This window comes from Toxotes jaculatrix, chromosome 20 (genome assembly GCF_017976425.1).
Source record: "Toxotes jaculatrix isolate fToxJac2 chromosome 20, fToxJac2.pri, whole genome shotgun sequence".
Classification (NCBI taxonomy): Eukaryota; Metazoa; Chordata; class Actinopteri; family Toxotidae; genus Toxotes; species Toxotes jaculatrix.
This window is the reverse complement of record NC_054413.1, coordinates 12,937,840-12,962,245: the sequence shown is the minus strand read 5'-3', so window position 1 is coordinate 12,962,245 and position 24,406 is coordinate 12,937,840. Positions and strand designations below refer to the sequence as shown.

Sequence of the window (24,406 nt, the reverse complement as noted above, 5' to 3'; positions counted from 1 at the left end):
TTCACAACTGTGAACAGTTAAAATCTTTTCAGTCTTCCTGCCAAAAAAGACACCCATCTATCCTTGCATATTTTCTTTCTCACCCTCTCCCCTCCCCTTTTTTGTAATCTAAAGTCACTTTGCCAAGATAAAGTGAACTCCTATTTAAAGTGCACAAGTGTCCAAGCTATTTTTAAGTGACTTACCCCAAGGACGGCGTCCACTGCAAAGACTGCCAGAGGGTCGAGGACTGTCCACACTCCCTGAGCCATGATAAACTTTGACATGAAGGAAGGGAGTGAGCCAAATATCTGTTGACAGCCCCATCTGATCAGAACCAGCAGGAACGTTAATGCGTTCAAGGTCAGGGGACCCACCACCAGCATCGCCAGCTCCTCCCAGATGTGGAGCAAGGAACTCTGGTATACAAGCTCCACAGTGTGAGCGTGAAAGTGGAACCTGGTGGGAGAGGAAACGGAGGCGGGTGATGTGCATGTGTGTGAACTGTGTGAATTGTGCGCATGTGTCAATATGAGTGTAGTATATTTGTGTTTGTGATGCTTTGCAGCTCAAGGGAAACTGGTTCCAGCAATTCACACTGTTATATTGTTTGGTTGATTCAATCATATTTAATTAGTCTGATGACAATTAACATTAGGTTGGCTCTTTTACTAGTCTGTGCTGCCTTATTGCTTTAATGTAATATCTATTAAAAGCAAATGTTGTTACCTTGGTAATCTGTTGATATATTAATTAAAGGAAAATACATAAATAACGTAACAAAATAAAACTGAAAGATACTACAATAAGTGTATCAGCACCTGTACTGTTACATGCCAGAGCTTATCCAGGCCTGCCATTGTAAGTTAGACTTCCCATTCACAGCAAGCCTCATGAGTTTCTTAATCTTGCCATCAGTCAGGAGGTAAAGCCAGTGGTGGGAGAGGAAAGGTCCAGTTTTTGCTCATTAATTTCCATCTGATTTGCTTCAAGAGTCAAGCATCTCGCAGATTCTGTCCATTAATCTGACAGTAGAGGTCCATTGGTGTTTTATCTGAGACAAATCTCTCAACACACAGATTCAAGCCACTGAAAGTCCCGCTAGAGAACAGAGATCATCTCATCTATTGACTGATAAAGACAAAAGAGCATAAAAGGGACATATTATGCTCATATTCAGGTTCATATTTTTATTTCAGGGGTCTACTAGAAAATGTTTATATGCTTTAATGTTCATAAACCATATTTAAAAAAATCACACTATCTGCAGCACCTCTTTTCACTCTCTGCCCAAAGTGGTCAGATTAAGCTCCTGTCTCTTTAAGGTACCCCCCCCCCCCCCGAAACCCCGGTCTGCACTGATTGGTCAGCTCCCACAGGCATGAGCAGGAATTGCCTACAAACTCCAAGCTGTGTTCCCGTCTTCCGCACTATGGCATCTTTGCTGCCAGGAAAACGGAGGTATGTCAGTTACCATGAACACAGTACCTGAGAACATAATAAGAACAGAGATTGTTGGCTGATGCACCGTTTGTGCCTGTGTACGGGGTAAGAATAGGAGCTTGTTCATTGGTGCAGCATTTGCGCCTGTGTATTGCTTCTCTTTTTCAGATGGGATCTGTAAACATGGCGGACAGCCTGCCTCTCCCGTTGTTAGCTCAAGACCAAATATGGACAAGGTAGCGCTAGAAACACACCAGGCTTATCATATTAGGATTAGGGGTATCAGCTATGACAAACATTAGGGGACAAAGTAATACTGACCTACTGGTTCTGTAAAACATAGCAAAACTAACTAACTACCCATCTGCTCACAATAGTCGGACTGGCCTTTGGGACAATTAATGCAATACTGCATCAGTAAGCTGGTAGACAGTTGCATCAAACCATCCATTTTGGATTTTTAGTTTTTACTAATCCAGTCTCTAATCCCATTTCTTCATCAGCCCTAGCTATGGGCCTGTCATTCAGGGTATGGGCTCAGCAGGTAAGTCTAGGGCGGAATGTCTTTCCCAGTCCGAAAGCCACACTGATGTCAATGGTTTCTAAATACAAACTGTCACATGAATTAGAAAATCTGAAGCTCAGCCTTCTTTTACCATGCACAAAAATATGGAATTCCACATCCAAGGATTAAAGAGATGCAAGCTCTGTGAACACTTTTAAACAACTGAAACTTTTTTCATTCAAAATTGCTTTTTCACATATTCTATTGTTCTTTGCCTGTGTAAAGCATTTTCAGCTACACTCCCTGTATGACAGGTGCTATTTAAATAATGTGGAGTTTGCATGTTCTCCCTGTACCTGCTTGGGTTTCATGCAGGTTTCATGCAAGACATGCAGTTCAGTTAGCAGGTTAGCAACTCTAAATTGTCCATAGGTGTGTATGTGAGCATAAATGACTGTCTCTATATGTCAGGCCTGTGTATAGACTGGTTATCTGCCCAGGGTGTACCCCATCTCTCAACCAATTTTGGCTGGGATTGGCTCCCAGTGTACTGGTTTCAGGATGGGCAGTGCCATTGCAAGGCAATGTGGATCTTGATCAGTTGATTCTGTAACTGAGTACATTTACTCAAACACTGTTCTTAGTATGATACCACTCCTAGAATTAGTATTTTTTCATATTTTAATTTTATGCAACTCCATATTTCTGCTGCACTACTACAAAAATACTGTATTTTTTACTTCACTGTATATATTTGACAATTACAGTCACAAGTTATTCTGATTATTTAACAGATAAGATTTAAAAAACTTGTAATGAGCATATAAAATATTACACATTGTTATAAAGTTATTAACTACCCAACACAAAAATAGATGATATTGACTCAGATAAATGCTGCTCGCACATCAATAGTATTTAACAATATATATCACAGACAAGTGCAATATTATGTACGTATGTGTGCATTTACTTGTAATTAAGTTGTAATGCTGAATTACTATTTTTATTTGTGTCAGTGCTTAAAGAAAAAAAAAGAGCTCATAGGTTACTGAAGCAGCATTGGGGCCAGAGACTCTATTGCTCCTGGGCACACTTTGCTGTCTGCTGATGTCCAGTGGTGGATTATGGGGAAGGAGGAGGAAAAAAGAGACTGATTTAGAGAGGAGCAAAAAAAGAGTTAAATAGAAACAAGAATGGAGGCCTGCCATCACACTAGCCACTTTGTCACTTGTTCTCTCTCTCGCTCTCTCTCTGTCACTGGGCATCACCAGCTCTGGCCATTGCATGGAGAAAGAAATGCTCAGAGGGAGAGCAGCAGATTCAGACATGTGGAAGTTGTCATCCGACGTTGACCCCCTCTGTTTTCGCATTTTCGTTTTTTTTTTCACCTCCTATCCACCCCCTCAGTCCATCCTTTTTTTTCATTTGGCCACATTTTTTTTGTCTGCCTCTATTGCTTTCCATGATTTAATGTGTGATGTTTGCACCCCACATGTTATTGTAATAAAAACCTGCCTGTATGCATGTTTGCAGCCAGCTCTTTTTATAGTGATGAATTAAATCAGCACCATATGCTATACTGCAATGTGATTTAACAGTTCTGTGGTATTTTATTGCTATTTATTATCAATGCTGTGTACCAAATAATAACAATAAATTCCTTCCAAATAATGTAGTGTTTTGGGACTTAAGCCGTGTGGTGAAATCAACAAACTCCTCCAACAATGGTCTGTTAATATTGAGAGAGTCTTGTTAAAATGTTTATGGGGGGATTCCAAACCAATGATTTGGGCGTATCCTGTGTGTGTTGTGTGTGTGTGTGTTTACTAATACTAACACACTGCACATCCCTATCCTCTCTTCTGCCCCTTGGCCCTCCACATCCCTTTTCACCACAACAGTACTCTGTATGTGTGTTTCTGTTGAGTTGCGTGCGAGTGTAGGTGTGTGCATCTGCCTATATGCCTCAGTAATCTATGCATGTATCTGTCCTCCATATAAAGGGATTTATGTCAGCAGCGATGTGTGTGCTCAAGAAGTGTCTATGTAGTTCTGTTCTGTGTATGTTCCTGTGTATCCAGACACTCCCCCCACCCATTCGTATGTGTGTGTGTGTGCACGCAGGGCGATATCAAAGGAAGCAAACTCACTTGTTGACAGGAACTGCTATGGCCTGGAGGTAGAGCCACTGGCTGCAGTAATGCAGGTAGAGCCTCACAAACCACATCAAAGCCATCAGCAGCATAATGAGGCCGAGCTGCCGAACAGAGCCACGCCAGCTAGTATGTTGTTGTTGCCCCAGCAACAGCAGGTCCATGTCAAACGGCAGCATGCGGAGGGCCAGGCGGACTCGTTCGGACAGGCATGAGGTGTGGGAACCAGGTCCTGTCAGTGCCGATCTGTTATTAGACACAACGTACACAACGACAAGCGTCTTCATTTTTTTTCTTTTATTCTAATAATAATATTATTTTAGATTTTCAGTTAGATGCCTTGAACACAGATTGATGAAACAGTTTCTGCATCTGGGTGACAGTGTCAGTAAACATTATTTAAATATAAACATGTACATTGTATTGACAAAAAGTACACCTCATCAGGTACATAAATGACAGTTACCACACTAGTTGTAATGGCTTACATTTTTGGAGCAAATACTCCATTGCCTTTGCATCACATATAGTATTTTTACAATCATCAGATGCATGCAGCATAAAGGTAGGGAAATGTAGTATTCAAATTGACACACATTCGCACATGTACACAAATATACTCACACACATGCACACACACACGGATAGTTATCCCTTCCAGCAGTGCTCGGCTTCCCTCAGCACCTCTGCCTCCTCTGTGCCGCCCTTTGTCAGACCTGCTCAACTATTCCCTTTCATATAAAGGGCACAGATGGAGCAGTGGAGGCGAAAAGAAAGGAAAGGAAGGGAAGGAAAGGAAAGAATGGGAAAGAAATTAAAATATCCTAAAAAAAATTTTTTTTCTTTTTCTTTTTTTTTCTACTATAAAGTTTTTCACAGTGTGTGAAGTAAATTAGTGTGCACCATTACAACGTGCGACCTATATATATTGTAGTTTTAACATGTTGACACAAGCTGACACTGATGACCCCTATCTATCCAAGAGAATAGGCTAAAATAGGTGTATACAGTAGAGTTATGGTTCACATCACAGACTGTGACTTCAGGCCTTTGCCCATGGACATCCCTATGTCTTACTACTGTGTCCCAGAGCACAGTTGAAATTCACTTTGTAGTGTGTATCTAGGGAAAAAGGTACACTGCCTGAAGACAAAAAATTGTAAAAAAGAGAATCAGTAGTATTGCTTTATCCTCTTCTCTCCAAATAATTAGGTTACACTTACATCAAAACACAGCATCATGTTTTCTTCCCCACTTTGTATTGCTGCTGAAATACAAACAGTCACACTGTTGCATTTAAAACGAAAGAGATCATCTTTACTCTCCCTGTGAGGTGGGCATAGGGTTAAATTATCTGAAGTTATCAAGTGTCTTAGTGGATGCACATGGATGTGTAGGACGTTGTACATGTGGGAGAACTCAGAAATGTTTCAGAAAATGCTCAGTCAGCAGTTTGGACAGATAACAGGTCACAGGTTCTCTAGTATAAACTCTGCGGAAAAGATAGACATCTGCCATAAAACTTAGTTACTGGTCAGTTCTGCATTTCTGCTGTTGTGCAGATGTTTTCTATATGAGGTCAGTATCAGTTTTTTTATGATGGGGTGTCAAGGCTTCCATATTAATCAACTGCACTGGCTACATGGTAATGGTAGGTAAATGCATCATATACCATAGAACTTATTTAATTGTAACTTTAAAATCACTACCCTACATATTTAAAATAAATGCACATATTTTCCAGTGATGTTGAAACGTGTATTGTTCCAGTGTCACATGTGGTGTGGTTATACAAGATTATGAAGTGTAATGCAAACAGAAAGATGATAATGTACAACTAAATGCATCTCTGCTTCTCTATTATGACTGTGACAAAGGTACTTCCATTCTGTTCCAAGCTTTATCACGATTTGATTCATTGTGTGGTGTAAAACTGTTTTCCGCATGTCTGCAGAAGTGGAATTAAGGAGCAGACAAAAAAAGCAGTGTGTCTCAGAAACGGGCAAGATGCTACCCTGTCAAGTTGCATTAAAAGAAAATAGCAAATGCAACCTGATGCCCATCTCTCATATAATGAAGATATTGATGATGCATGAAAGAGGAATATTTTTAGATATCTTCACGTGGTGGTCTCTTCCAAAGTATACTGGTAACATGATGTGAAATCTGTTATCACCACTGAATTGATTTCATTATGGCACCTCCAATTACAAAGGTACAATACAGAAAAAGAAGGGAAAGCAGGGGGTGGAGGTGTGGGCTTTTTATCTTGCAGGAACGAAGGATGTTTCATTCCAATATCACAGCTTGTCCCCTGAACGACTGATAGCATGTGGCATAGCGGCCCAGAGGAGACGCTAACCATTTCAACAGGCATGCATTGGCACATAATGCTATATTTTAATTGTAGTTTATATGATTCTGTGAAATCCAAGCCAGAAGCTGTTTCCTTAGTATCTGAGTTCTGATATGTTTGTTGTTCATTCCCATGTCATCAAAGCACATTGCAAAAGGACTCATCATCCTCTCTAAACCTTGCCAGAGAGTGCCAAGGCCTGTAAATCAGATTTAACTAGCATGTATCTGTCAACCATTGTGGTAAGAACCATCTTCTGGACTGGTTTTCCCAGATTGTGTCCCCAAATGCTCAACGCCATGAAAAAAACGGGAGCTGTGCTCTTAAAAATAGTAGCATGTGAATAGCAAGTACAGATGAGTATTAAACCTATAAGATGGCATGGTTAATGAGAGATGGGGGCATGGGGAGGAGAGGAGTATGGTGGGGTGTTACATTTTAAATAGCAGATTTATGGTTAGAAGGCTCCAGGGCTGAGGAGCGTGAAGGTAACCCTTCTGCATAGCCCTGATGGCTTAAAACCCTCCAGTCTAAGACCACTTAAAGTATTGGACTTATCCCTTTATTTAGAGGATTATTTTCTGTCACTTTCTTATTCGGGCCACCGGCATTGTTTATAAATGTACCAAGCATCTTTTCCACACATATTCAAAGAATGGTTTGCTGTTGGGGAATTTGAGAAAAGCAAAAAATACAGTGTGAAAATAGACTTAAAAGATTGACAGATACTGTGATTGTTTTCTTAGTGGCAGTGTTGTGGTGATTAAGCAAGTGTGATTATCTTAGGTGTCAAGAGATAGGACGGAAGATACCACATCTTTGTTTACATTTTCATCTCTGAAGAATTCTGATAATGCATTTGTTTTGGATTGTGGTGGGATTTGTGATCAGTCCTCTGTGGGTTTTAGAACCATTTCCTTTCTGAGGGGTTATTAAGGCATGGTTAAAAAAATAAAAAAATAAAAACTTGTGAAACTTGTAAGCTTGTAAGCAAATATACATTCAAACAATATGGCATGTTCTACACCGAACTCCAAAAAAAGAAAGTTATTCTCAGGCTAATTAAGAATGTGTAACCTAAACCAAAAACAAACATAATGAGCAAAATGGTTAAGTAACAACTCCAAGAGCGTTGCTTTCATACCTCACTGTACAACTCTGACAGAACACAAACACACTTTACTGTTTCCTTAGTTAACGGTGTTGGCTGCCTTAGAATATGCTAATAATTATACGGTCAACTGTAAAGTCATTTCTTTAATCACAGCTGGGATTTTGCATGAGTGTAGTGTTACTGCATATGAAGGATTGTGTTAATATGACAGCAACATGCCATACCATAATGACATATGCAGTAATCAGCATTTGGAGGAGAGGGCTGATATTTGCATGAATAACCTAGGGTCAATCCACAGCCAATAACAGGTTAGCCAGGGAAGCACTTTATGATGATGCCTTTGTCAAATCATTGAGATGCACTGCAAGAATCCAATACACAAATGCATAAACACACACATGCACTTACATGCGCATGCCGAATGACCTTTACAAAGCTGCTCACAATCAGCAAATCCAACAGTATACCATTTTTATTGTTTAGAGTTTGTTCCTGTTGTGAATGTTTCTGTGTTTGGAAAATATCTATTTCACATAAAAAGCACTGACTGTGTGTATGCATTTCCATACATGTGATACAGTATACAAGTTCCTGTAAAAGGAAAATATGCATGTACGTTAAATCTGTGTTGCAGAATGCTAACCCAAGTTTACATCATGTACAGATGCTACAGACACTCCCATAGTAGAAACATTAAGCTTTAACTGCCTATTTATTGCATTTAAGCAGAAGTATGCATACTTACAGAATGACTGGCATATAAGCAGGGTTTGCACAGGTGGGGTAAATATAATGCAGGAAGCTACAAAACCTCACAAAGTGATAATCACAAAGAAACGTGCTCCCACAAGATGTATTAAATGATTGGTTACTGAGCTGGTATCATTTTCCAAAGCATCTTGAATGTGTGTGCATAAAAACAAGTTGAACAGAGCAACACTTTATGCCTGCAAGGCTTTAAGATAATTGAGTCATTTTTATATCATCTTGTGAGAAGTTTTATTTATACTGAAAAAAAAAAATCACAAAAGAAAAAAAGCACAACAATATGTCTCAGATTTAACTTATTGTACTCCCCCTTTCACTTTCACTCCCTCACCTTTTATTTTTTCAAAATTAAATTTGTTCCAAGAACAATTACCTTACCATTTGAGGGCTTTATAAGCACAGTTTTTTTTTACAGAGACCCTGGCAAAGCAAGAATACACATAAATGAGTTTCATTGACAATATGGGAGCACAGTGGCAGGTATTTGGGGTGTAGTTAAAAGAGAATTATGGAATTGTGACTCAGCTGCACAACTGGAGTCCATCATCATGTAATTAAAATAGTATAACGATGCACAACCAATATTACTTGCTGACAGGGGGAGTGTAAGAGAGCACAATCAGAAGCAGTGAAAAAAATATGTTCCACTTAATTAGGAATCCATGTTTGACTAATAGTTAGCTGCTCATTTTTACAATGCGAGAGAGGTTCTCACACACAGGCAAGCATTAGAGGGCCATGGAAAAGGCCACAAGTGCTCTGTGTTGTTGATCAGCTAGCAGTGCGTGAGATGCAATGCTTGCACTGAGTCGCAACCTGATGGAAATGGTTTGATGATTATATAAGGTTTAATGGGAAAGTAAGCTGCAGATCGGTAAGAAACATTAATGTCAGCATTACGGTAATGGTAAGAATAGGATCAAGAGTGGGTCATTCTATGCAGGCAACCAAATCTCTTAATTGAGGTAATGATTTCTGGAGGATGACATTTTAAGATAATGACCATCAAAATGATCAGTTGCTATATTAACACGAATAAATTATTTCAAATTTAAACCCCCCCCCCTTCACTGGAAATACCATGATTTGTCATTTTTATGCTTTTAAAATGTTTTTCCATGGATATCAAACAAAGAATACGTAATGTATTCATTTGTGAGAATTACAGATGCAGGTAGGAGGAATTTGTTTTAACTTACAGAGGTAGGCTAGCTGTTCCCAGTTTCCGTGCTAAGATAACCAGCTGCCCAGATATGAGAGTAGTATTGATATTCTAATCAAAACCTAAAACCAAGGAACTGAAAATTTTAATGTTTCCATTTAACACACTGTAAACACATGAACAATTTCATCAATCTGCTGTCCCATCCTTCTGCTTCCTCCAATATGACCAAGAAGACAAACGTGTTTCCAAAATCATGGTAACATAGTCACAGATTATGATGAAACTCAAAGCTGGAATACTAAACTACACCTAGTTCATTCTCATATTATTCCACTGACATGGCTATGAATGAAATACACTCATGTTCTTTGATCAGTGCCAACCCACTAAAGCTACAAGCCAAAGAACCATTAAAGAACACTAATTTGACAAGTGATAGTGCAACTTCGCCCTGGCCAAACAAATCCTTCCTGCAAAAAAACAAAAAACACTTTGGCCTCCTCACACACCTTGGAATAGTTTAGATGCATACATGAGGTAGCTGTTTCACAGCAGTGCAACATGTGGTGTTTTATGGAGCGCCTGACTTAGCACAAGAGGGGATTAAAACATGGAAATGGCAGGTCCCTTGGTGCACCATAAACCAGGGTGGAAACATTTCAAATGCAGATGCACCTGGGATCAGCAAACACGCAGGGACTTCCTAGGCACTCATTACACAAACAGTTACTACAACTACCACCATAGTTCTTAACAATAAGGAACAGGTTGTTTTTCCCCCTATAAACCTTTTATGGGGCAATGGGAAAATGCACACAACATAGTGCAAGTAAATTTGTAATACACTGAATGATTAATGCAGGACAAATATTAAATGTACTAAGGGCATCTATCCATTCATCAATTTGGGTGAGGCGTACAGGGAGGAGTGCTGCAGAGGTTCAGTATGGGCCTCCAGAGAGTTGCATCAGTATTTAAATGGATTTCACTTCTCTGACCTTGCCTCATAACTGCAGGACATTGTCACCAGAGAGATAAAGACACAGAGAGAATGAAGAAAGAATAGAGAGAGAAAGATGGGAGAAAATTAACAGGAGGGCATGAGAGGGAGAGAGGGAATAATTATGAGCCAGAGAGACTATGTGTTACATGTACTGTATGTAGAGAGCAATTAAGTGAGGGATGGACAAAGAAAAAAGACAGCAAGAAAAAAAGTTTTTTTTATGTGCCAAGACATGACTTGAAACATCATCCAGTGTCGCAGATCTGGCATTTGTAGCAAGTCCCTCCCTCTTTTCCTCTTCGTCCACTCAGTGCCTCTTAGAGGCCTCTTAAAACTGTTGTTTCCACATAACATGGCCAGATTGTTTTGTCATGTTCTTTCAAGAACCACATTGTTCACTTGACTTTTTTTTTTCTGAAAGGCAATAACATATCCTGAGAATATTCTGAATATCTGATGAAATGCTGCTGTAACAATTGCTTTCATATATTGCTCCAAATGTCCAATAAAAACCAGGTTCCACCACATCAAATCAAACCTTGAAAAAATATACAGTATTTCTAATGAGGCTTGGAAAGAAACACCCTATATGAACTATGGGTTTGTATTGTCATTCATATTGAACAAGTCCTGCAACTTAAATAACCAAATAGGCCTCTTGTCCCTAACACTGGATACAACCAATCGGAGCATATCAGAAGCAGGCATACTGGTAAGTTAAATTGGTTCTGGTTAGGTTTAGGAAAAGATATGGTGGTTTGAGTTAAAATAAGTACTTATTAAGGTTGTCTAGGTTACCCTCATTGTTATGATTACAATAATAAAGTGAGGCACTGATGACATCATGCTTGTGTATACACAAATATTACACTGTGCATCGAATTCTGATTACATCAACATCTAGAACATGTCAGTCATATTATTAGAGTTGTCTGTCAGTGATGTTTTCCTAAAAGTTCATATTTATTTGCACAGGGCACAGTGTATTAGTGAATATTTGTATTACAGTGCATTAGCTAATATGTATCTGCATGTAAAAATCCACTTTTAAATTCTCAGGCAGTTGTTTGTTGACTTTTGCCATCTTTTTTAGATGTTTATGTCACAGTGATTACAGATGAAAAAAGAAGAGTGTGAGGAAAGCGTCACCTCTGGCCTAGCTCTCTCTCTCTCCCACACACACACACACACACACACGCACACACACACACACACACAATCTCTCATGCATAAATCACACACAATCACTCATATGCTCTCACACATAGTTCCTGTCAGTTTTTTTTCTCCATCTGAAACCCCCTTTCTTACGACACGTAAGGGAAACACATTCATTTGACCCAGACCACCAATGGGACTGCAGTCAGCTCTGACTGACACCCACATCACCACAGATTAACCAGTCATATTGCAACGTTAGCCTGTCAGGGAGCTGACAGCTCTGATTTCCATAAAGGAAGCAACACATTGATTGTGTATGTGTGTGTCTGTGAGATCCGAAGTGACCCAGGGCACTTGTGGCCACACAAAACCCTAACATGTGCACTCAGTTGTGGTAGCCAGGGGCTTCTCTTTCACACATGCACATGCACACATGCAGACACATTCCTGCTGCCTCAGAACAGGAAAGAGCCCTGGAAAGCACTAGAAACCCAGGGGTGACCAGCACTGCCATCTCCACCCACCTCTCCTACCAGCATTACATCAGAATTGATTGACCCTTGCACTGACTTGTGATGCGGAGCTGCAGTATGCAGGGGGATTGACAGCCTGGAACTAGCTGTTATTTCAGGTGGTTTTCTCTCTCTGTCTTTTTCTCCAGGCCAATCTCGCTTTCTCTCCATATTAGTTAATGGTCCTTCTTTAGCAAAGGCATGACACTGCAAGGTGCACAGTACCAATGCTTTATGCGCATGATCCTGTGTAATTAGTACCACAGACCAATGCAGATGAGCAGCCCTGAACAATATAACTGTACATTTTACTACTAATCTTACACTTGTATAAAGACTGAAACAAATGGAGGGCACGGAAAGATAGAGAGACAGAGACACACAGTGAGTGAGTGCGCTGATAGGCTTGGTTGGGGGAAATGGGTGCAGAGGAACGTTGGTCCCCAACGAGGCAAGTTAACTGGGGGAAATTAGGTCAGTGTGTTCCCTCTGACTCTACAGCGAGAACAAGCTGTGCATGTGTATGTGCGTGTGTGTGTTTTGCACTGGTGCACCTACATTGCCACACTGCACCACTATAGCAACATACTGTGCAGGTCTGTTCTTGTTTGTTTGTGTGTGTGTGTGTTATAGTACACTGCTTGTCACACGTTGGCATGCGTACTACCAAAGGTTGGGCCTGATTTCAATACGCGTGATAATAATTTCCACAACAATTACTGCTACAGCTTTAACCCAGACTTAACAAAAGTGTTGATAACTAGCTCTGAACCTGAATGCTGAAACTGTCTTTATTTGGAGTCACCACATATCTAATTCAAATGGAAAACAAGAATGTAACTAATCATAACATCATAATCAGTAACAAAATAGTTCTGAATATGAAACAAACAAATAAAGGTTAAGTGACATTTATCCCCAAATGGCCATACAGCCTTTTGGAGTAAAAGCTCTGGGGACAGATGGAGTCACTTCTGCAGTCATTTGGCCTCTGGAGGATGAGTACGCTCTTCTGTTCTACCTCCTACACAGCTTTGTCTTTACTCTGTGTCTCTTTCGCTTTCTTCATGTCTCCTGATCAGGACAAGTCACACATACTATAATTGATATGAGACTTAGGGGGTATATTTCAATGTAATTAGAATCTTGATAATTGGACTAATTAGATCTAATTGCTATGTGAGAATGACTTTGATTAAAACAGGTTTCTCTCTTCAAAATCAGAGTATAAAAAAATACTTGGGTGACATTGATGAGACACAATGCAAAGGCTAACTGACAATAATCATGGATACATGAAAATCGAAAACAATATTTATCACACCACATAGGAGGAGCTGTTTTCTTAAAAACAACAATAGGTAATTCTTCAATATTCATTAGGATGTAGGTGCTTTTTTTTTAAATGTGACATATAATGAGATTTGGAAAAGCTTAAATACAAGTTAGCATCAGTAACATCACTGTGCTTAGTGTAAAGCAGTGGTAAAGTATCCTCTTTAGTGTAAAATTAATTCAGTCAGAGTATGTTTACCTTTGCTAGAAGTTGTTGCCACACCATCCGAAAGCATTAAATTGGCCCTATCGAATTACAACAGCCGTATTGAATCAGGTGCTTTGATTTTGCTCAGTGCTATTTTGTGAGAAAAAAAGGTGGTTAAGATTACACAGACATCAAATAAACTGGAAGGTCGGCAAGACTCTTTCATGCATGTTCAAACAGACAGCAGCAGCATAAAAACTGAAAAAAAGAAGAAGAAGCAGAATCATTCCTGGCTTGTTTTCATAGTCATTTTCATTTGCCCTGAAATAACTCGTAGTTGTCAATACTTGCATTAAAAGGTGTGTTGTGTGGTCTTTGAAATTGCAATTTATGGTTTACAGTTATTATCATACCATATACCATGAACTACTTTTTTTGTGCTTTCTGAACTTTAAATGAAAGGAAAATTAAACAAAGTAAACAGAACCCAATCACAAACTCAAAGAAAGCACACAGGAGCTGATCCTGGCTCTATCAAAAAAACAAAATAAATAAAATAAAATTCAAAAAACTTGAATATCAAATATTATTTATGAATAAACTCATGTTCATTGAACAAATTCATATACTGGAGGCTGCAAAACCAGAAAATGTATTTGAATAAATGAGGTTATCCTTTACTTGTGAAAAACAGAAGGTGTTAGTGATGCATACATGACTCTGCATTGCACTAACTATTGTGTGACTGATATCTTCATTGGATGGATTCATTTAAAATGCATATTGGTAAAGGCCATCACCTCACATAATATTACCTTATCTTTATACAGCTGATTGAGATTTTAACATGAACTTTGTCACACAGTTAGAAGTCACTCCTGCTGCCACAGCCTGCAATGTACATATGACTAGTGTGTGCTGTATGGAGAGTGACATTTTATTCATCTTATAACTATGAATTCATAACGTGGGGCTCTGTAAGACATTAGAGTACTTCTTTTCAATACATTCCAGTGCATTTATTTTACCGGGCAAAGTGCTCTTGAATGTGACATTCTAGAAATGAATGCATTGTGTTAAAGCTTGTGAGATGTGAGATTCTCCAACTATCCTAACTGAATCTTACCATTTCTTAGTGATTGCTTAATAATGCATGAGCATCTGATTTGCACATTTGTGTCGGGACGCACTATAAAAATCTAAATGAGCTCAGTCTCTTGTGGCTCAATAGATGGCAGTAACATCCCCCATTCACTGCAGTATGAATCTCATCCCACAGAAAGTACATGTATGCAGAGACATACGTGTGCACACATACTGTACACACATACTGTACACACACACACACAGAGTCAAGACATGATGTATGCATAAACACAAACCCACACACATGCACAGATGCATATAAACAAACTAAATACTCAAAATGCCAGACGAGATGGAGATGACATCATTATGGCAAATAAAATAAAAATTGTGTAAACAATCCTTTTTGTCTGCATCTCTATCAGTCCTCAGGTAATGTAGAGAAGCCAAGAATCAGTCAAGCAGTATAGTGGGAGAGACAGGTGAGGGTATGACTTTGAGACTGCATCTATAACTTAATTCTGAAAGCCAAAACTGGTAACTGTGTCATTATATTTTTTGATTAGTAGAGGGTAAAAATAAAAGTAGTCTTTAGATCAGCAATACTGTAATGTGTAAGCTTGTAAAGGTGAAATCAATAGCAGCAGCACCTTCACAGGACATCGGGCAACAGTCAGGGCACCGACTCAATACAATCCCTGCCTATAACAGACAGAAATGTCTCATCTTACGGAATTCGGCAACTGCTCACAGGTGAAAAAAAAAAGCAGCACTATGAATAATCGCGAAAACCACTTAATTGTGTCCCCTTTGTGCAAAGCCTACATGGGTCCTGTGTTCGTTTTGTGTTCATTCTCCCTCAAGATAGTCCCTGTGTCGTCATTTATTGGCAGGATATGCTGGTAATCATTTGAATTCCCCAAGTATGTTCAGAAGATGTCAGGGAGTAGTCTCTGATCTTGTTTAATATGTGACCAGCAGCTATAAATTACCAACTCCCAGAAATGAAGAAACATGGGTTCTTTTAAGTCTCCAGGGAGAGCTCTCTTTCTGTCTGCCAACCCCCATATCCCCCCTCCTCCTCCACCCCACCTCCCTGTGTTGTAGTGTGTGTTGTAGTCCCCTCCCCTTAATTTACTTGACGTTCAAATAAAAACAAATACCTATGACTTTTTTGTTGAAATAAGCAATTGTACTTTTAGCCTATTTTAATGCTCCATGGGCTAGAAAGTGGTGCACCTTTGCTTCTAACAAATCTGGCCAAGGTGTTTGGAATTATGTGTTTCCTGCTTTGTTTATATTTCATACATCCCTGTTTTCTCATTAAAATCAAATGCTCTAAGCAGTGATGAAGAGGATTTTTTTTTATTGCATTTTGTTGTGCAGAGAATTTGGAAACTGCTATACCACATAATGACATAATGAAACAATTGCAATATTGTTACAAACCAAATTAGTCTGAGTAAAATGCATTATTTTGTCTTAAAACTTAAACCACAAAATGAAATGTTAACTTATAATTATTTTTTTTTTCAGAAACTGGACATTTGAGTCTATATTAATTCAAATGCAGATCAAGGGGAGCAAGGGGGGGGGGGGGGGGGGGGGGGGCAGTGATTTTTTAAAGTATGAAATAAAAATTTACAATAAAATCCAAGCTCTTATGGATGTCCTCCTTTTTTTGGGACAGATTAGGCTAGAAATGACTTTGCTTATGACTCTTTTTCTTTCTTTTCAAATTAAAACTAAGATATGTAAGATTAAAGCCATAGCCAATGCAAACTCTACTTTTGTTAGGATTTACCTTGAAATGCATGTCACTACTGTATCCATATCTGTACAGGACGTGTTCCAGGAACATTCTGTTGTCAATGTCTGTCTGGTTGATGCCATGCACGTCATTGTCTGTGAGGCACAGTAACCAGCTGTCAACCTGTTTTTTTCTTTGTTTTTTTTTTTTACATTCAAATTTTGTAAGGCTGAGGTAGGATAATGAGTGGTGAGACTTACTGTAGGGAGAATGTATACTCCTCCAGCTCCTCCGTGGAGAGGTTCTCCATTGAAGGCTGCATCTTCTGTTTGTCTGCCTGCCGAGGCGGTGCGCTGCTGCTGCTCATGCTGGGGCCGCAGCTATTTGTCTTCTTGATTGGCTTCTTCTGTGAGGAGCAGAAATCGGGGAGAGCACATGCGGATGTCATTTGTAATCAAAGCAGGAAACAGGCCTCTGAATTTATCTTGGGGGATGCACACGGTGACAGTGACAGGGTGCGTGGCACTTTGGAGCCTCTCCTATATCTCAACCACGTCGCAACTGACACGAGACAAGAATGACGGCAAAATCGCATACGGCATGCCATCATTCAAGCAGAGTTCATTTGGGAAATGTGTGTGTACAGTGATGGTGGTGTTAAATATGTGATATTTGAGCAGCTGGCACTGTTTTTTTTCCACACAAGTCGTTTGCTGTCATCGTTATAAACAGTCAAATGGAGTTAGGAAGTGGGGTTTTAAATATTTCACCAAGGTACTTGGGAGCAGATATTATTTGTTAAGCCGCCAACATGTTAACGGCTTGCTTTCGCTGGCCCTGTCAGTCCTGCCTGTGTTGCCCTTGGGTGGGCTTAGTGCCGTTCTGCTGCTGAAGTTTTGAAATACTCACTGATGTATGTTAATGAGATCCACAGTTGGAATAAGCAACCTCTGTCTTTCTTCCATGCCTGTCTCAGTCTACCTCCTTTTTTTATCTTTTCCTTTCCTCCATCTCTCTCTCTCTCTCTCTTTCTCTCTCTGTTTCTCCCTCCGCGATAAACTAGGCCCAAGAAATAGTAAATGGGCAGGGCTCCATAAAGGCTCCATCCATTTTCATAGAACAATCTTTGCCAAAGTGAGCTTGGATTCCAGAGTGATGATCACAATAAAAAGGTGGAAAGGAGAGGGAAAGAAAACAAAGAAAAAAAAAGTGCCTGAGATATATAAACCGCAATGTTCTCCAGTGTCTCCCCACAGTAAATTTAATGCAATACCTTAAGAGGAGATTCTGTATATAGCTGAATTCCTGCCCTCTGGGCAAAGTGCTCGCCTGGAGAAAATTCATTTTAATTAGGCCTGCACTGCAGGTTGAAGGGTTGAAATCTGATCCCTAGCACTCCCAGGCTGGGGCAGGTTGGAGATCACTCCACTTAATCATTAGACAACTGGGTTCCACCTCACGACATTTGACAGAGTTAGCAAGGTTTTAAAGATAGGGCCAAGAGGAGAGAAATGAAAAAAAAAAAAAAAAAAAACAGTCTACAGAGGCTGCAGAGAAATAAAACCTCATATCAACAAACTCATTTATTTAACAGGTCACTGCTGATTAATGGCAGTCTGAAGAGCCTCTTGTACATCAATAGAAGAAGGTCAGTAAGAATAAAGACTTGGAGGGAAGGAGGAGAGAGGTAGGAGAGGAGGATGTGTATGTGTGTGTGTGAGAGAAACAGAGACTCAGTGTTGTTCATAGGCTTCTAACTACCTCAACAATAACATCACAACAACAATGGCAGGGGCGAACCGGGAGGCAGCAATGCCAGATCAGCACCAGAGTAATTCTGCAATTACCACTTCAAAGTATGGCAGGTAATATGCAGGCTTTGATTAATTTAGCTTAAGTCTTCTGTAGCACAGGAAGAGGCGTGTTTAGAGTGACTTGGAGAAAAAAAAAAAAGGGAGGCCTGCTGGCATTGCTGATTTCACAGAATTTGAGCTGCTTTGGCTTGACAAGCAGATCAAAACTGGCTTTGAAGGCTAAAAAATACCTGTTAGTGTGAAATGTATTTTGACAAATCTTAGATAATAAGCCAGGGAGGTGTGTGTGTGTCGGGGTGTGTAGAGAGGGCGGAAAAGGAAGGGAAGGGACGGGACGGGGAAAGCGTTATTTCAAGGGTGGGAGTACTTCCCCTTAAATCACAGTGTTACCTTGTAGTGAATCCTACCCTCTGCTTTCACCCTGCATGGATCTCCCTTCGCACCTATGTTTCCAGAGATAGCTCCCGAGGAGGAATTCTTCCCTGCATCCCAAAGAGAGAACCAATGTACCGTGTGAAAAAGAAAGAAAAGTTTGGGGTTTTTTTGTTTTTTGTTTGTTTTTTTTTCATTCACTAACCACATCTGGCAGTCATTCACTGAGAATAAGGGGTGGTTGAGTAATGTTTGTATTACAAAATCCAAATGATTACTAGTGTGCAGTACATAGAAGAACTGATAAAATATTCCAAAAAAGCAATAATGGAAATAAATTAACATTCTGAATTAATAAATAATTCCATGCACTATAATAAAAGTAAAAAAACTTTACATTTACTTATGCAAAATGAAAAACAACTGAGGTTTGTAATGCATCTGCAATAACAGAGATAGATATTCAAGCAGAGTAACCGTTAGAAAAATATGTTATTTGAGGTGTACCAAGAAATCAAATAAAATTCTCCATGCATTTCTTAACACTCCACAAGTATTGCTTTTGTCATGGTTTTTTTTTTTTTTTTTAATTATGAGGCAGGTAGTGAAGATGTTTTGGTGTACTACCCGGAGACTTGCAAAAGCAACAGACGCTGATTTTTCTTTGTACAGAGAGAAGTACGAGCGTTCACTTATGGAGCTCCCACTGCACAGTCATCTCTGTCTATCACAATCTCAGAGCTGAACCTTCCCAGCCTCAACATTCTAATGTATGCAATTAAAAACAATGAAAAAGCAAAAAAAAAAAAAAAGAAAGAAAAAGAAATTTAATTTGGTTGTAATACATTTCTCCATTCTTCTCTGCTTTTGGAAATTACTTTTGAAGTGTTTTTTATTTTATCCTTACCCTCTTTTCTCTCTCTATCCAAGCACTCACTCTCTATCTTTTTTTTTTTTTATTTTGCTGTAATTTAAATGGTAAGCTGCCAGCTGTGTGTCTCATGCTTGAAGAGTTGGAGATCTGCATTATTTAGCATATTAACATTCACAGAATTTAAAAAAGGGTTCCTGCGTTCCCTGGAGGTTGTAATTAAGTAAACCTTAGCTTGATACATGAAAAAATCTTACTGTGTGAAACTTTGTTTCCCCCTGTGGAACAAGTCACATCTATATAACACATATAGAAACCTCTGCAATGATCAAAATTTTCTCTTGCTGTGGGATTAAATATATTAGTAATAATAACTTAAATGTAGGCAACACATTAGAAATCCTTCTGACAGCTAAAATGTTCTGTCTTTAGTAGTGAACATTCTTTCTGCTAAAATGGCAGAAAGACTGTCTGAAGATTTCATCCTAACACAAATGTAATTTTTAATTATCACCTCTTTGCTGGGGTAACATTTATTCTATTCTCAGTATAAAATCATTTCTATTTCTATTTCATGATGTGGCATAACTGTAGACTCAATTTTGTGTCAAGATTCCAATGATCTCATGTCATGTCAGTAGCTGAAGTACACATCTTAAAGATACAATTTTTACACACACAAAAAAAAAATACCTACAAAGCTTTGGAAGACTTCAGAAGTTAGGAGGGGGGATAGACTACACTAAAAGGCATGATGTCAGAGAATTCACTATATTCTCAATATAGTGCATTATATTAATGGTTTAATTCTAAAATTCTAGGTGGAAGTTTACTTAAACAAATCTTACTAACAAGTTTGTGTGTTTCTTGACAGTCAGTAACAGAGCAAAGCAACACTTGTGCCTTTGTACACACACAGACACACACACCCACACACACACACACAGATCTCAGCCTCTATTAACAACAACAACAGCAACTGTGGACTTGCAGACTTGGACCACCATGGAGTAGGAAGCTTTCTTAGACTCGACATATACACACACACACTCATTACACCAGGCCCAACTTGCTAATGGGCAGACCGCTGTGGAACCAGAATGAGTGCGGAGGCAGCATCGACAGCTTTGACAGCTAAGGGCTACGTCCATGAACTAAGAGCACTGGAGCTGCCACAACTCCAGCCTCTCCGGGCACTCAAGGCCAACAACAAACTCCTTGTTATCCCCTGTGCTTTGAGCTGTGTTGAGACCAGCACACAGACACACACACACACACACACACACTCATCCAGTACATACACTGCATTGATGCATCCACACACAAGCATACAAACAAAAATATTAATATTGCATACATGCACAAACTTTCTTCCAGGTTAGAAGGTGCACTGTAAAAAGTCCTTCAATAGTGCTGTCTATAGGAATTTATTTTAAAAAGTATATTTCCTCCAATAAATTAATTCCCTTTTCTTTTTGAATTAATTTAAGCTACAAATAAGTAAAATGTGTGAATGTTTTGGTAACTTATTATTATCTATCATAAAATTGATTTTACTGAACTTCACAATAAATTGTTTGTACAAAACTCCATTTAAGGGTTTATGTCCAAAGTAAAACGTTAAGCGTTATTATGTCAAATGTTTTAGTAGAATATGGGACAAATTGTACTTAAACAGTGTTCTTGTATGCATTTGTTATCATGTTTTAATTAACATTGTCAGACAGTCAGCAATGCTTAGTTAACGTAAAAAATAAAAAAGTGCAAACTTGGGCATTACTAAATTACGTTGGACACCATGTTCATTGTTTGGTAGCTTCACACCACGCGCGCATGCGTGAATTCGATGACGCGAATTCGTACGCGAGCACGTATGAATCAATCTTTAGAAAATAAATTGAGAATCGATTCAGAATAGGAGAATCGATTTTATCGACACAGCTCTAGTTTTAATACATATAAAAATGTACTGTACTGTGCACTTAAGTTTAAGTCAGTTCTGTTATGTTATGTAAATCTCTCGGGTCAAGAGTCACTGTATTTTAATGCCAGTGTTAAGAGTATACAAATTGCACTTTGAAGGTGTTCTATGCTGCACTTAAAGATGAGGTCAGAAGTTTCTGTAATTTTTAATGTTAAAATGTTTACAACATTAATGTTTAAAAATTAACATTTGCGGCAGTCGTAGCGCAGCAAGTTAAGAGTGCGGCTTTGGACTTTGGACTGCCCGGAGATCGGAGGGTCGCTGCTTTGATTCCTCGACCAAGCACAGTGGATACTCACAACGGACATGGGTGGTGGTGAAGGAGATGCTTAACTTATTAAAATTGCTTACAGAAACCTAGCTGTTTGTATATGGCAGCATTATAAAGTAATAAATGTTGGAAACAAATAACTCTCTTTCCTTATTTATTAAAGTTATGGCAATGCTAATTATTTGAAGTAGACTGCAGACATAATTTGTCTAAATGAATGAAAGGAAATTAATGAATTCAAATCAAAAATTGAAAATTTTTATTTTAAATGTTCATTTTCTACCGCTTAATCCGTCAGGGTTGAGGGGGAGCTGGAGCCTATCCCAGCTGACTATGGGCGAGAGGCAGGGTACACCCTGGACTGGTCGCCAGTCAATCGCAGGGCTGACACACAAAGACAGACAACCACACACTCACACCTACGGGCAATTTAGAGTATCTATCCCATGCATGTTTTTGGCATTGTGCTTATTTTATTTTAATTAACTTATTTTAATTAAGTGTGATGTGGTCAATATCCTGCTATTTGTCAAAATGGTTAAACTCCAATGTTTTGCTTTTTCTTGTAAACTCTACTTAATTTTTTAGCATACAGTAAAATACATAATACTGATTTTTACCAACTCAAAATACCAGGAAGTTCACTAAACTTGCAAAAAGTAGTTGGAAAATGTTGCCTTAATTTTTTTGATTTGGATCTAATTAACAGTTTTTACAGTGTGAGTTTAGAGTCTACCTCTCAACACACCCCTTTATTCTCCTGCTTACACACAACAAGACGAGATCAAAACCTAGTATATGGCTGGACCTTATATTGTCAAAGTGCAAAATTGAGGACATACTTGAAAACTGTTGTGGAAATGTTGTAAATAACTACTTTCAATGGAGAATAGCTAAAGCCTGCTCGGAAAGTTGCTAAATGTTTTAAATTACTAATTAGCACATTCATGACATCATCAAGTCATATTTGCATTCTGCCTTGTATCAGTCGTTTATTTGTTTACTTCTCTCCTACTCACTGTGCTCACATATAGAGTCACTTAATACACCCAAATTCCCAATAAAGCTGTTCTCAGTTACATGTTTGTTTGTTTTTTTTTTGTTTGTTTTTTTGTTTTGTTGTTTTTTGTTTTTTTTTGTCAGACAACAGAACAAATATGAAATAGTGAGTGAAACGTGGCCCATTAAGACTACATGTTAACCAGCCGTCGCTTCCAAGCCACTTTCCTAGCAGCTGCTCTGCACTGCTAAAATCCTGATTTTATAACTGTGACATTGTTGGTGAAAATCACCATAAACATAAGTTAAAAACAATGGCTGTGCTGTGATTTTGGCTATATTTACTTTTAAAATGATTACTCAGAGAGGATGTTAGGAGGTTTTTCACGCACAGCTGATGTGTGGTCAGTTGAATAAGTCACGTAGAGAGGTGTGCTAGCTGAGGGAAAGCTGGTCCTTGCTCTCGCTGGGTAATGCTGGCGACTCTCTTCTATGGAAAGCAGCTAAGGTTTGTCGTTAGATTTAACCAGCTTTAAAAGTCCATGAAAGTTCATGACCTAATAGAAACTGTTTGTGCCAATTCGTTTTAAAAGAGCAACAGTCAGTGTGGAAACGCTATCATATGCCTGGCTGGCCAGTGGTTTAACTTCATCTCCCACTCAGTCAGTCTTTCAGTCAGAGACAGACATCCACATTTTTAAATCCTGCCCCACTGTTGTGGTCCAGACAAAAACAAGCCAAGGAAAGAGAAAAGCCTGAGAGCAGCAACACTGTTGAGATACTGTCATTGTGCAACCAGAGATGTTCCAGAGGGTGTTCTTGCTCACCTAGGAACCTAATTACCTGATGAGTGGTCCAAAGTTACAGAGGGATCTAAGGTGACTCACATTTTAACCCTGAGGTCCAAATCAGGATCTTGTGTTAAGGTTGCTACAATATGCTGAGGATTTGGTGTTGTTGATCGCTCTGTATTTGCCCCGCCATGTGTGATTCTTTTGCCTTTTGCCTACGCACTGAGAGGGTTAACATGTGTATCTCTGCAAACAGGCTTCTAAGGTTGAATCCATCCAGTTGGAATCTGGACATTGTTGAATTAATTGGTGGGATACAGAGTGCAACTGATTGAGAGGGTATGATGTAACATTGTGGTTTAAAACTCTCATGACTGGGACCAGCCTGGAAGGGATAACATCCTGAAAGTGCAGGGCAGCGCTCCAAAGATTACATTAGATGAGGAATCCTCGAAATCAACATCTGTGCTCAAGGGAATGGATGTTACAATGTATTCGTAAGAAAAAATAAAGGCAGAGAAAGAAAGCAGCGATACAGTATGGCAGAATCATCTGTGTGCTCATTGCGATCACTAAAGGCAATCATGAAACAAGATGGTAATCTAATCAGTCATTTGGGTTCAAAGAAACTCACTGTAACTGGATCATTCAGTTAATGTGAAAGGTCACTTAACCCAATGTGCCTCTAGCTAATCTCCATGTTAAAAAAGTCAAATGCACTTCTATATGCTTGGACGAGTCAACTCAGGTAAATCATTATTATTATCATCATCCAATGGCAAGTTAATCTGAAAAACATCAGTTCCCACACAATCGCACG

The 24,406-nt window shown here is 39.1% G+C and overlaps 1 protein-coding gene across 1 annotated transcript in view; it reads right to left on the bottom strand.

Moving 5' to 3' along the window:
* ofcc1 (orofacial cleft 1 candidate 1) overlaps window positions 1-24,406 on the bottom strand; it is an 88,638-nt gene that overhangs the window by 34,650 nt on the left and 29,582 nt on the right. The window contains exons 16-19 of the mRNA XM_041066318.1: window positions 18,689-18,780; window positions 16,745-16,890; window positions 4,081-4,329; window positions 186-438 (exon numbers count right to left, since the gene is read on the bottom strand). Of these exons, the coding sequence (XP_040922252.1) occupies window positions 186-438; window positions 4,081-4,329; window positions 16,745-16,890; window positions 18,689-18,780 (740 nt within the window). The remainder of the gene's footprint in view (window positions 1-185; window positions 439-4,080; window positions 4,330-16,744; window positions 16,891-18,688; window positions 18,781-24,406) is intronic.